The sequence below is a fragment of the Buceros rhinoceros genome, unplaced genomic scaffold (assembly GCF_000710305.1).
Source record: "Buceros rhinoceros silvestris isolate BGI_N320 unplaced genomic scaffold, ASM71030v1 scaffold15085, whole genome shotgun sequence".
NCBI lineage: Eukaryota > Metazoa > Chordata > Aves > Bucerotiformes > Bucerotidae > Buceros > Buceros rhinoceros.
Window position 1 is genome coordinate 18,416 of NW_010413525.1, and position 12,702 is coordinate 31,117.

General features: G+C 42.2%; 1 protein-coding gene across 1 annotated transcript in view; it reads left to right on the forward strand.

Annotated features, from left to right (window-relative positions):
* The window catches only part of KCNK17 (potassium channel, subfamily K, member 17), a gene marked incomplete at its 5' end in the record, with an annotated part of 11,620 nt that extends 7,777 nt beyond the window's left edge, over positions 1-3,843 (forward strand). The window contains 3 exons of the mRNA XM_010136785.1: positions 192-357; positions 910-1,079; positions 3,548-3,843. Coding sequence (XP_010135087.1) covers positions 192-357; positions 910-1,079; positions 3,548-3,843 — 632 coding nt within the window. The remainder of the gene's footprint in view (positions 1-191; positions 358-909; positions 1,080-3,547) is intronic.
* Between the last annotated feature and the right edge of the window lie 8,859 nt (positions 3,844-12,702).

The window sequence follows — 12,702 nt, forward strand, 5'->3', positions numbered from 1 at the left end:
GAAAGAGATGTTATTTTCCAGCCTACAATAGGATATGACAAACAATGGATGTAACTTATTTATAAAAAAGGTCCTTTTGGAGCAGTGACCTTCTTGTCTAATTTTTGTAGAAGATGGAGGTTCACCTCTCCAGAGGAGGAGGGCAAGCAAAGAATATTTTAGATTTAACACCTTGTTCCTTCCCTGCACAGGCTATGGGAACCTGAGCCCCAGCACTGCCACTGGTCGCATCTTCTGCATCTTGTTTGCCCTGTTTGGGATCCCCCTGAACCTTGTACTCCTGAATGAAATTGGGCAGCTCATACTGCTGGGGGTTCAGCATTCTGCCCATTACCTAGAGGAGCTGTTTCACTGGCAGGTAAGCAACGTGGAAAGGCAGGCCTCAACCGCAGGTTCAGGAAATAAAGGGCACTGTCTGGTATTGGGATCTGCTGCACAGGAAGGACAGCCTGCCTACCCGTTTGGCCAAAATGGCAATAATATTCAGGAATAACTGAAAGCTAATAAATTTAGTTTGTGACAGCCCTATGAGATATCAGATAAGGTTGTTTATTAATTGAGGGAACTTCTGTGATGAATGGCTTCCCCCACAGCAACAGAAGTGCCAAAGCCTTAAAGCCGTGCAGTCTGAGAATATCTGGTCTGTTTATCATCAGTCATAGTTAGAATTGCATGTGTGAAGTTACATGCGAATATTTGTGCAATAGACTTTAAACTGGCATGAATTCAAGAATCGTGAAGGTGATGCCCCAGTTTGTGTTGACTGGGAGAGCCACACTGTTTATCCTAGTGGAATGTGATGAATGTTTGTGCATTTTTATTGAGTTCGGCATCATATTAAACCAGAAGGAGTTGGTCTTTCCTTGCCACCCTTCTTGTGACAGTCTCTTTTTTTTCCTGTTTCACTAGAAAAAAAACTTCCCTCCTGATTAAGACCTGTGTGCTGGTAACTGGCTTCTTATTGTTCCTCCTGCTACCTCCCTTGTTGTTCTCTGACAAAGAAGGGTGGTCTTACGAAGAAGGTTTCTACTATTCCTTTATCACCCTCAGCACTATAGGATTTGGAGATTATGTGATTGGTGAGTAGTTTGCATTTCATTGCTTTCACTTACTAAACATCGAAGCCAAATGTGTCGCATAAGCAGCTCCCAATTTGGCAGTTTTATACCACTGGCAATCTACAGATCTGATAAATGTATTGTGGCAGGCATTTGACAGGTTGGAGATGGCAATGCCACCTCTGGCATAGCAAAGCGATTGTTTCCCAGTCAATCAGTACTCTTCCACCGTTCAGGTGGTCTGCCCCTAGAATGGCTGCGACACCAGACTGGAGTGCTACGGTTTTAATCACAGCAGTTGCTGATGGTGTCCTTGGTGTGCTCCGATGCATTGCCAGCCATGAATTTTAAGCAGATGTTACTCTGCCTCACCATTAGCAGACAGTGACCATTTCTTCTGCCAAATCCCAGACTACTGGTTTCTAAAAGGCAGCTTAAGTCACTTGGGTGTAGACTGTCAGGCACCAGGCATAGCCTAGGTTTGGTTGCCAAAAACCCTTTGCCAGAGGAAATGGTTTTGGATCCGTGCCCGATGCATTTGCTGAAACACAGGACACACCTTTTTGATAAAGACTTTCTCATTAAAAACAAATTGATTATAGAAACACATGCACCCTTGAATCCTTGGGAGACAGACTGAAAAATCTTATTATGGATTCTTTATTTTCTTTTTTTCATAGTGCTTGCTTAATGCGTAGACAACTTAGTGGTGATTTCCTTGGGACTTGTCTAGAATGCATCAAAGTTACGACTAGAACTTGTGTAGGCACACTTAAATGAGCTGGAATCGAGTTCGCTTGTGTAAGGGCAGCCAGATGGGCTTAGCAAAGGCTAGCCACTTCAGAATTTTACAGCAATACTTTTAGAGATGATGCTGAACTTTGTGCTGCCGCTTTTCTTCTCTCAGTTCCTAATAACTAGTTTTGAAGCTCTTCACTCGTATACTTCCCACTTCTAGGCAAACCTTCACCTGCGCGATACCTTTGTAACTGGCGTGCCACCCTAGACACACTGGGTTCAATACGGGAATAACTGAATATGTCAGTGACCATCCTGTATATGTGGTTTATGTTCGAATTGAAATAAGCAGGACCGGGGCATGGGTTCAAGTGACTGTCGCTGTTTCATGACTGTCATGCTGTTTCTCCACTAGTGTAATCCTCCAGCACTGTTCTGGGGGATATCACATGCCGAGAGTGATGCCTGATATTCGCTTTGGACACAGCTGCTCTGCTTTGGGGGAAATATAAGTCAGGCTGCGGTACTTTGATTTGAAGCGTACGAATGTGCAAATGGATGTGAAGAATTGGCTGTTTAATACGGCTCTACTGTCCGGTTACCACTAATCATGAGCTTGCAGACAGTAACAGTTCATGGACTGTGATCTGGGAACTGCTAGTCTGCGCAGGTAATGACAGGGTAATATTCCTTTATACAAGAACTCACAGACGATAAATACCTAAACACGTGTCTTTATGGAGGCCCCATGTCAACCCAGCTGCACGTGTACTTTTCATTGGAACATGGTATGGAGAGTAGCCTCCAGGTTCATGGAGGTGACATCTCATACAGGTTAACTCCTTGCAGTCCATCCTGAAAGGATAAGGTGTTCTGTAGTATCTGCTGCACTGTAGGTATTCAGGTATAAACTGGCAGACCTTCCTAAGGCGAGGCACCTAAATAATGGGATCTGAGGAGCATTAAGGGAAAAGTCCATTCAAAGGCTTTGCTGCAGCTGATTTGTATCCTGTGTTTGTAAGGCGCGGGTTTATACGGGTACTCCAGCCCGCTTTACAGATAGAGCCTTATCACTTCTGGGCTGAGCTCATGCCTTTGCTTTGTCTGTGTTATGATTAATCTTACTACTGTCACTAGCTGAGCTCATAGAAGCCCCTTTGCCTGAACATTGTGGAAACTCACTCAAACTACAGCTTTGTTCCAAAGGAATCACAAAGCACATAACTGAGCAACCAGGTAGAGGTGGCATAATTTCAAGCTCTCTTCCAAGGCTTGGTGGTTCTTAGAGGTTTTAGGACTGCTCAGACCCCTTCCCTCCCACTCTTAGAGATTCACTTGCTTGCTTATATCTGGCTTAACAAGATTCATACACCCATATGTAAAACCTGCTTCCTTTGTCTGCAGGGGAGTCCTGCTGCATGCCAATACAACATTGTGATGCTGAGTAATAAGTAAAGAAATTAAACTGTGCGCTTAAATGTGAATAATTTCACTTTTACATAGATGTAATTTGAGATTCATTTTTCTTTCTCATCATTACAATTCCTAGGGAGTTCTAGGCTGTTGCTGACATGTCATGAATCATACTTGCTTACAACATCTCTTCACATTCTAAGCAGATGGCATACTCATGTTTTATATGGAGATCATTAATATTAGGTGATATTTCCACTGTCTTTGCTTTATGTGTAGTGTCTCATTCGAGGCACTTTTGGTCCAATATAGAACTGGTTTGGGTGGTTCTCTTGTAGGGATGAACCCTGACCGCACCTATCCAAGCTGGTACAAGAATGTCATCTCTCTGTGGATCATTTTTGGGATGGCCTGGCTGGCATTAGTTATCAAATTTTGCATCAACTTTCTAGAGAGCTCCAGTGACTTCTGTACTTGCAACAAGAAGAGCACAGATAAGACAGAAGACTTAATGGATGGCAATAAAAGTAGTATGACGGGACTTCGCAGCGTGGAGATCTGCAATGACAAAGACCCAAAACCAAAAGGACCAAATGAATCTCACACCTACACAGATCCTACAGAAGCACTCTAGGGAAGACACTTTTCCTCGGTGTATCTTAGGTTTTAGTGCACCAGAGAAGCAGCACTTTGAACCGCAGGAATGGAGCTGCCTTGACATTCCCATAGGGTGAAATGTTGCTTATTGAGCTTGAAATGCTTCTATTCTGAGCTGAACAATGACAACAAAATGTTTCACTTGCAGCACCACCAAGAATTACCAACAGGTCTCTCAGCCAAAAAGTAGATTCACAGAGATATTACCTACCGTCCCACCTCAATATATAAGGTAAACTGACATCTGTGCACAATGCTAGCTGTTGTTTCTTCTTTGCATGCGAAGTTCCTGTGGCCTCTAATTCCACAACTAGGCAAAGGCAGTAACATCTTTTGCTGTCTCATCATTCGTACATAGATGACAATGACGCAGAGCTTGTAGAGCTCTGAAACAGATAATTCAAATCTTTAAAAGAAATTTCTACATCAGAAGTCCACTGTATTAAAAAGAGACTAGTTAGGCTATTCCTTACTCCAGAACTTATGTAGGGTCATCCTTCATAAAATATCACGTAGACCAAACGTCATCAGCTAAATGTGACAGTTCATTTAGGTAGATTTTTATTTTGCCACTTCTGGGAAGCCAGAAAAGTAGGACTAGAAGGCAGTTTTAAGTGTCATTGGTTCGAGCTTTCTCCCATGGTCAGTGCTAACACGGGTTACTCTAATCTCAGAACAGACGAAATCATCTTCACCTGTGATTAAGAGATGCTGTTCTAATGAACTTCTCATGTTATACAAGCACAACCATCCTTTGGTATGCGGAACGCCAGACCTGCTTATTTGATCTTTTTTTCAATCATAAGACAGAACTGTGGGGTTTTTTTTAATTTATTCCATCGAATTCTCAGAAATCTTTTGATAAATTATGCCATTTATAAAGGCCCAACAGAGTCTAACTCCTGCTGCCATTTGTATACCCATATCTAATCTTCTCATTTAGTTATTCTGGTTGTGTTAGTTGCATCCTAGAGCATAAACTTTGAAAACTTGACCAGAGCAGTAAACAAGAACAAAGCATTTAGGTCAGCCTTCAGTTTCTTCATTGGACCAAGATTCCACATGGGTGGTGGAAGAAAGCCTGGAAACACAGTCTGTTGGAGTACAGGACTCAGGAATTGGAAATACCCATAGCTGGATTCACAGAAATGCAGTGAGTGGAAAGCTTACAGTCCTCAGGAACTCAAGTTCTGGAACATGTATCATGAAAAAAATTAGTTCCAGAGTAGGCCAGTCTGAGCGTTGATATTTGGTGGAACTGATTGCAGGAGAAAATGTAGGGAAGGAATCTGCTGGCTGATGTTTTGTCCATCAATGTTTTGTCAGCCTTTTTGTCGTTGGCCTTTTGCCAGCTCCGTAGTGATAAATGTCCTCTCAAATACTGTCTGAATGGGCAGCAGAGATAAGAAAGGGAGGTAGCGGAAATCTCAGGTCATAGTTGGGAAACTGATGCAAAATAAATACGTTTCAATTTTGGAACATTGGGTACTTTCTTCAACAGCCTTTAGCACAGAATGTTTCATTTATGTTTTGTCGTGTTTGTTTTCGCTGTGAATACATAATGTAGGTTTTACTAATGTTCATCGTGGGCTGGCCTACACTAAGGCCAAACTGTATTTTTTTTTAAACCCAAGTGAATCACAGTTTAAAACGTGATACCCTTTATGCATATCCTTTGCAACTTTTTTAAGGTGCAAAGCTTAGTAAATTATTGGGTTCTCTGACAGAAAAATAGCATGTTGTCGTTTATGAATATCCTGTTATTGACAGTTGCTCAGCTAGCTCTTACTACAGACCACAGATGTTGTTGTAGCTGAGACTCCACAAACTGCTGTGCCTCTCGTCTTTCTGTTCCTTATAAAGCTGTGTTGTGGTTAAATGACATGCATGAATTTGTTCTCAGAGGGATGAGGAAAAAGTGGAGTTTTGCAACACCAAAAAGACATCATCACCGATCTACCAAAATATAAAAGGTGATCTGTTCAAGGGTAAAATAAAGAAAACAAAAGCTTGGTTGGGTTATATTTATTGTCACAGCTGACTTGCAGCCTTCTGTTATCTGCATTGGAAAATTACAGATGCTCTTTGTTTCTGGTGTTGGTTTGTTTTTTTTTTTTTTATAATGTCTCTTCCTGTTCAGATAAGTGTGCAGTTTCCATTGGTGATTTCAGGTTGGACTTTCACTGCTATTATTCTTCACAAGTTAATTCTTCCCTATTATCCTATTTTCCTTGGGAAGAGCAGGGGCTGGAAACAGGTTTGGTTAGTAATGATATTTGTCAATATTTATGTAATATCAGTGTTGAGAGGCTTTTTCACAGTTTATAGAACATAATTTACTCCTGACCTTTATCCGATTTCCCAGGAAATCAATCACTTAAAGCAAGAAAGTAGGCCCCTCTAGCTCCCCTACCCACAATGACAAGTCCTGGCTTCAGCCTCGGTCTTTCTCCTGCTGGCTCTTTCAGCTAGTCCAAAAAGAGATGTTTGCCACTTAGGGAGACATACGTGCAGAAATACGTAATAAGATGTTGAAGCAACATAGTACAGACTGCTCAGAACTGAACAGTTTTTAACAGTTGACGACAGTGTTTTAAGATCTGTAGACTGGAACAAAAAAGCCCTTTTTCCATTACGGTCTCTGAGTCAAAAAAAATCCAGGATGTCATTTTTCTCGCAGTGATTGGCTGATGAGATCTTATCTGACAACTGATTCGTTATTGTACAACTGATATCCCAGCTCAGTTTTAAGCTGGGACTGTTTAGTCTAGAGGAGAGGAGGCTCAGGGCAATCTCGTCAATGTATATAAATTACTGCAGGAAGGTGAAAAAAGGATGGAGCAGGCTCTTCTCAGTGGTGCCCTGTGACAAGACAAGAGGCGAAGCCGCAAACTGAAACCTAGAGAACCTAAATACCAGGACACGCTTTTTCATTGTGTGGAAGACCACACGTTGGCACAGGTTGCCCAGAGAGGTCATGGAGTCTCTGTGTTTGGACACGCTAAAAAGCCATCTGGTCACAGATGTGGGCATCCATCTCTAGGTGACCCTGCTCGAGCAGGGGAGTTTGATCAGCTGACCTGCAGGAGTTCCTTCCAACCTCAACCATTCTGTGTTTCAAGGTCAAGCCATCCTCCTCATAGTCCACAGCCTGCCGCTCTATCCGAACTATCCCCGTTAATACTCAGGGAGCACTCCCAGTGGGCCTGGTCTAACAACGCGAGCCTGCCATCTCTGTAAAGAAATGTTCTGATTGAAGAGGGGGGGTGAAATTAAACAAAATGGTCTTTGTCAGTACTGTTATGCCATGGCTTAGGGACCTGCGTGCTTGATAGTGCCTCCTTTTCCAGTAGTCCCGGCTGTGTGTGAGGTAGCATCAAGACAGATAATTTTTGTGATTGCATTTCAGCACCTTTTTGGTTTTAGAAGGTTTTTTGATTTGTTTTTTATTTTTTTAAAATATCTCATGAAGTATGTGGAAACTTACAGTTGAAATGGAGTTGAATCTGAATATCTAGGCAACTATCTGTCACGGTGTGCGGTGCTGGGCAGAGATTCAAAGGTTTCTCAGAAATGTGAGTGATTACGATAAAACAGTATCTATGCCCTTAAAAATTCTTATTTCTCAGGACTGAGATTCAAACAGCTGATTTGGGGTTTTTTCAGATGGTGTTTTAAGCTAGCACTAAACAGGTAGAGAGGATCTCTGGCACCTCCAAGATCCACGTACGTTGCAGTAAGCAGCAGCATGGCGTTTGGAAACCGGGCACGCTGGAATGAGACAAAACGGGCTCAAAGAAAACACATGAAACCTGGTTTTAGGATCTTCAATGCTGAGCAAGGATTCAAAGGATTATTGTATGCTAAAGCTGCTGATGTTTATATTTATGCAGATATGGTCTCCAAAACTTTTTATTCCTTTTCAAGTTTTGAGTTAAGATACCTTTATTTTTAAGGGAAGTTTTACAAGAAGATATTCCCAGAAAAAAACCGATAGTTCCATAATGTTTGAGTCTAAGTGATGGGGCTACCTCTTGGGGCAGAAGCAAAGTAGTGTAAGTAGAGAGAGGCTTTGAAACTCTTTTAATTTTTATGGTGATATATAACATGTTTCTTCTCTGCTACTGACTTAAACTGGAACATAAGACTTAGTACATGAGTATCACAAGTTTCCAAAATCTTTAAATTCAAACAAGAATATGCTTACCAAAGCAAGCTAAAACAGATAAAAACAGAAAGGGAGGGAAAATAATAGGAAAGAAAATGCGGAGGAGAGAAGCCTGTGGAGTTTGTCGCTCATTCTTAGAGGAGCCTGCTGATGAAACTTAATTGGATTAATACATTTCTTTTTGGTAATGTCTTTAAAAAACATTTCTTAAATAAATGAATCAGTCTGTATTTAGTCAGTGACTGTGGGAAGGCTTCATCTGGCTGTGTATCTGAGCGAATAGAAAGGCCCAGTGCGTAAAGTCAGGGTCGTACAGATTTGCCACCAGAGGCAAAACTGAAGCTGGCTATGATAAATGAAAATTGCGTAATCGAAGGAACTTTCAATATAATTAATAATTGGGATTAACCTCATTTTATAACTACTGATCAAAAGGTCATGATTGTACCGTAACTGATATTACTCTATGCATGTTGGAGCTGCAAGACTGTTTTGAAAACATTTCAGTTCTCTCCAGGTTAATGCTGCTGTTAATCCCTTTTCTCAGTTCTCTTTCGGATCTGCCTGGTTAGAATATTAGCCTGGTAGTAAAGCTCCCCTGCACCTTAAACAGATAAACAGGGTGCTTTCCAAACGCAAGCTTAAATCAATAAGCTTTGGGTTAAAATGCAAAAATGCTAATTTTGTGAGGCATAACGCAGAAAACTACAATCCTAGAAGGCAGATGGGTGGATGACTGTCTGATGTATTAGAACCATCGTAGACACTATCTGGCAGCTTGGTATTACATGGTTTTGCTGTCAACAAAGCACCGTGAGGAGTTTAATTATTTACAAGGGGGAATTAGTACTTAATAAGAAGTGAACATAGATCAAGATTTTAATCAAACAAAACCAGTTTGGGTGCACTCAAAAATAATATCCCCATCTCAGATCGTTTATTAAATAAGGAGACTCAAGTGTCATTGCTGTTTGGATTAGAGGACTTCTGAAGTCTTTCTGCACTTTCAAGTCTAGAGGTTAAAACATCCTGAGTCATACATTTCAATATCTGCCCTTTGAATTTTGAACTGTTATTGCAGTGCACCGCACTGTGTCATCATGTGTTCGTGTGAGAGAAGAAAATAATGTTGCCAGTGTTCCCAAGTATATTAAGGTCACGTTAATTCCTACAGCGCATTACCCACATGACTCCAACCCCTTCCCCAGCAAATAAAACAATCTTTCATGATTTCTTCTTCATAAAGCTTTTCTTTCTCGTCTTTTCTTCTGGTTTATTTCTGCATAACCAGTCTTGCGCCCATACGAGTTCCCTTAGCGCTCCCAGGCCAAAATCAGCTCTGCTCATCTTGTGGTTTCTCTGTGTGCTCAAATCCTCCTCCTGGGCCAGCAAGAAGTACGTACAGCAAAGTCCTCTGTTACGCTGGGGCCAGCATTGTGTAGAAAGCAAAGAGATGGGACAGGAGCAGAAGGACTCTTTTCTCGTGCTCCCTCTCTCTTCTCTTAATGATGTTAACTTTAGGACCCCAGATCTTGAGAGGGTTGAGATCTCCCTGGTATCTGCACCACTTCTGATCAGCTAATCTTCTCCATGGGGGGAGCAAGGGGGTCCAAACAGAGTCAGATAGCTTGCTTTCGGGTTGGTTGTAATTCACTGGAAAGATGAAGCTTTTGTTGTCGGCTGCAGCCGTGCTCCAAACTCATTTGCCTTGTGGAGAAATTGAAGGAATTGGTAATATTTAATATGTTCTGGAAAAGCCTGAAGGAAGGCAGCGACGGCTTCACTCCAGTTTGTCTTCCTTCTGAGACAGCATTAGCCGCAATAATACAGGAAGTACCATGCAGCAATGAACGCAGGGAACTGAGCAGGGAAGAGTCTTCCCCAGGGATCTTCCTTGAGATCCAGCAGTTCTGGATGTTATTACTATTTGTTCCAGGATAGCCTTGCCTCTTGAGCTCAGAGCAGAATGTTTCAGCTGAGCAATGAGCTGAAGGCACAAGGGTTGAATACGAGGATATCTTTTGATGTGACATATAATCATGACAACTAGTAGCCACAGACGTGTACTGTGTAGCGTTCTTGATACTGGACTAAAACTTTGGAAAATTTAGGACCTGTCACAGAATTTCTGCATGATTTCACAGATAAAGGTATTTACCGCTCTATCTGCATCACCCCTATATAACCTCTAATTCTTGGGCTAACAGTACAATATTCCCTGCTCTGTGTGCAGTAGCTAACAGTGGGGTTCCGTGAATTCAGAAAATAATGAAAGGAGTTAACCAAGCCAATTAAAAATAAAGAAAAAAGCCAAACAGGTAGACAGGACCTCAAGTGTAGTGAAGTGCCTTTGTCTGGACTATGTCCAGATGTTAGCTGTAAAGTCAGTGCATTGTCTTGAAAAAATGAAATAAAGTGCTTGGGGCTCACATCTGGGAAGGAGAGACCCGTTTTCAAGTCTCCGCTCTGACTCAGGCAGGGCAGGCCAGCAGTATTCACATGAATGCCATCTAGCTGAGGTGCACAGGGAGGCCATCTCAGCCAATCTTGAAGCTCTTTCACTGCTCATGAATTATTAACTTGACCATGACGTAGGAAACTGTTATCTACCCTCTCTCTTGCTTCTTGAATCTTTATGTGGATTTAGCCCTTAGGAAATGACTACAGTAGGAAGAGAAATAACAGTTTAGTGTTTGGATAGCAGTAGCCAATGGTGTGAAGATTTGCTGTCACAGATGTCGTCAAGTTAGTTCTTATGGGTCTAGCTGCTTGTTGGTTCTCAGGGACAATAACATCTTAGTATTAGACAGACTTGTCCCATAATGGAGCCCTTAGTCTAAGAAAGGAGAGCATGTTCCCTATGTGATAACGTATGGGAATGCTTAGATACATAACTGGGAGATCTCCTTTGTTCTTTAGCAAGGGTTTGTCCATATGAGCTTACAAAAACAAACAGAAATTGAGAGCAAAGGATAGATGCAGAAACGTCTGACTGACTCAGACAGGCAGCTGGTTCCACAGAGCACACAGTCACAATTCCTTTGGTAGAGCCAGACATCTACACGTGACTTTCTGTTTGTGGGAAACCAACAAAAACACCTCAAAACAGTCAGCAGCCCAGTGGTTAGAGAAGTCATTTAGGTCAAAGTGATGCAGGTTCACACTTCTGAGCAATTAAAATCAAGGGATTTAAATCTGTAGCACAGCAAAGGCCCCAGGCTAAACAGAAGTTAGTCTTTCTCAGCCTCTTGAGCTAAGTATCTATTGCAGGAATAGAAATGAGAGAGCCAGTGGTTGACTCTAGAGCTCATTTGAGAGGGGGATGTGAAAACATGACATGCAGAATCCATTCCCATGAATGTTAAATGGTTAACACGGAGTGGGACAAGTATATCTGCAGAGATTAAAAAAGATTCAACTCAAGGTACCTAGCAGCTCCAGTTCGGGAGGGGTAGAGGCTTCTTCTAATCCTGACCCCAAATACCAAGTGAGAACCTGCTGAGTAGCTAGTAGCAATTTTGAGAAGGTCACTAGCCCCTAAATAGCAAAACTGAGGCATCTACAGAGCAATCGCCCCTGGAGAGCCCTGAGAATGCCGGCTGCAACGCAGAACCGCAGAGCTCTGCTGGCTGAACTCTGCTAAGCTCAGCGAAGTTACGTTAGACCTGAATGATCTGTTTTAAAAGATGTAGCTGTACGTACAGCTGAAAAAATTGTGCACTGCCATTACACAAATAGATGACGTGTAGAAAGAAAGTCGAACTGTGGATGAGTGAGCAAGTTTCTCACCTGTAATCTTCCGCACCGTTTGCTTTGCAGTAAGAGAGCTGTCAGAGATTGCCAATGGAAGCTGCGTCTCCCAGCCTTGCCCTCCCCTATCATATTCCTGAGCAAAGCCAGCTGATTAAGCAGGGTTTGGTGTGACTGACCTTAAATCTGTTTTCAGACCTGCAGAGCAGTCGGTTGATTCACTCTAACAAACACAGGTACTAACTTTCAAGTTCACAGCCCTAGATGTCTTCATTCAGATGGGCATGGAGGGTTTCTTTAGGTCTTGGTTTATATGTCTGTAATTTGCTGTAGGTCAGGGCACTTCAAATGCAAAAAATGAGGGCTGCTAAAACTCTGCGTGTGCGGAGTGGTACACAATACACTAGGAACAAGATTTTGAATGTCGTGGGTTCTGTACATAGGAAACAGTGGAGTGGGGAGAACACAGGATCCCATTGGAGAAGCATGTAAGTAATGGAGTGGAGTGTAAGTAATGGAGTAAGCATGGAGTAATTCGAACCTTATCCACACAAGGAAGGATTTGACAGTTACCTTCAATTTGTATTGTTAATACCAGGAAACCCTCCTAACTGTTACTTTCCCCAAGGAAATAAAGGCTTATCTTGTGGGAATAACTTGTTTTCTGGACTAACACAGTTAGGCTGGCAAACCTTGGAAGGAGGAGTAAGATCTCTCTTTAGCCTTTCACTTCTCTCTTAAGTCAACTTATTCAATCATAAAATGGAATTAATGTTCCTTATTCTGTAGCTCCCAGAATCATAGAATGCTTTGGGTTGGAAGGGACCTTCAAAGGTCATCTAGCCCAACCCCCCTGCAGTGAGCAGGGACATCTACAACTACCTCAGGTTGCCCAGAGCCCACTCCAGTCTGACCTGG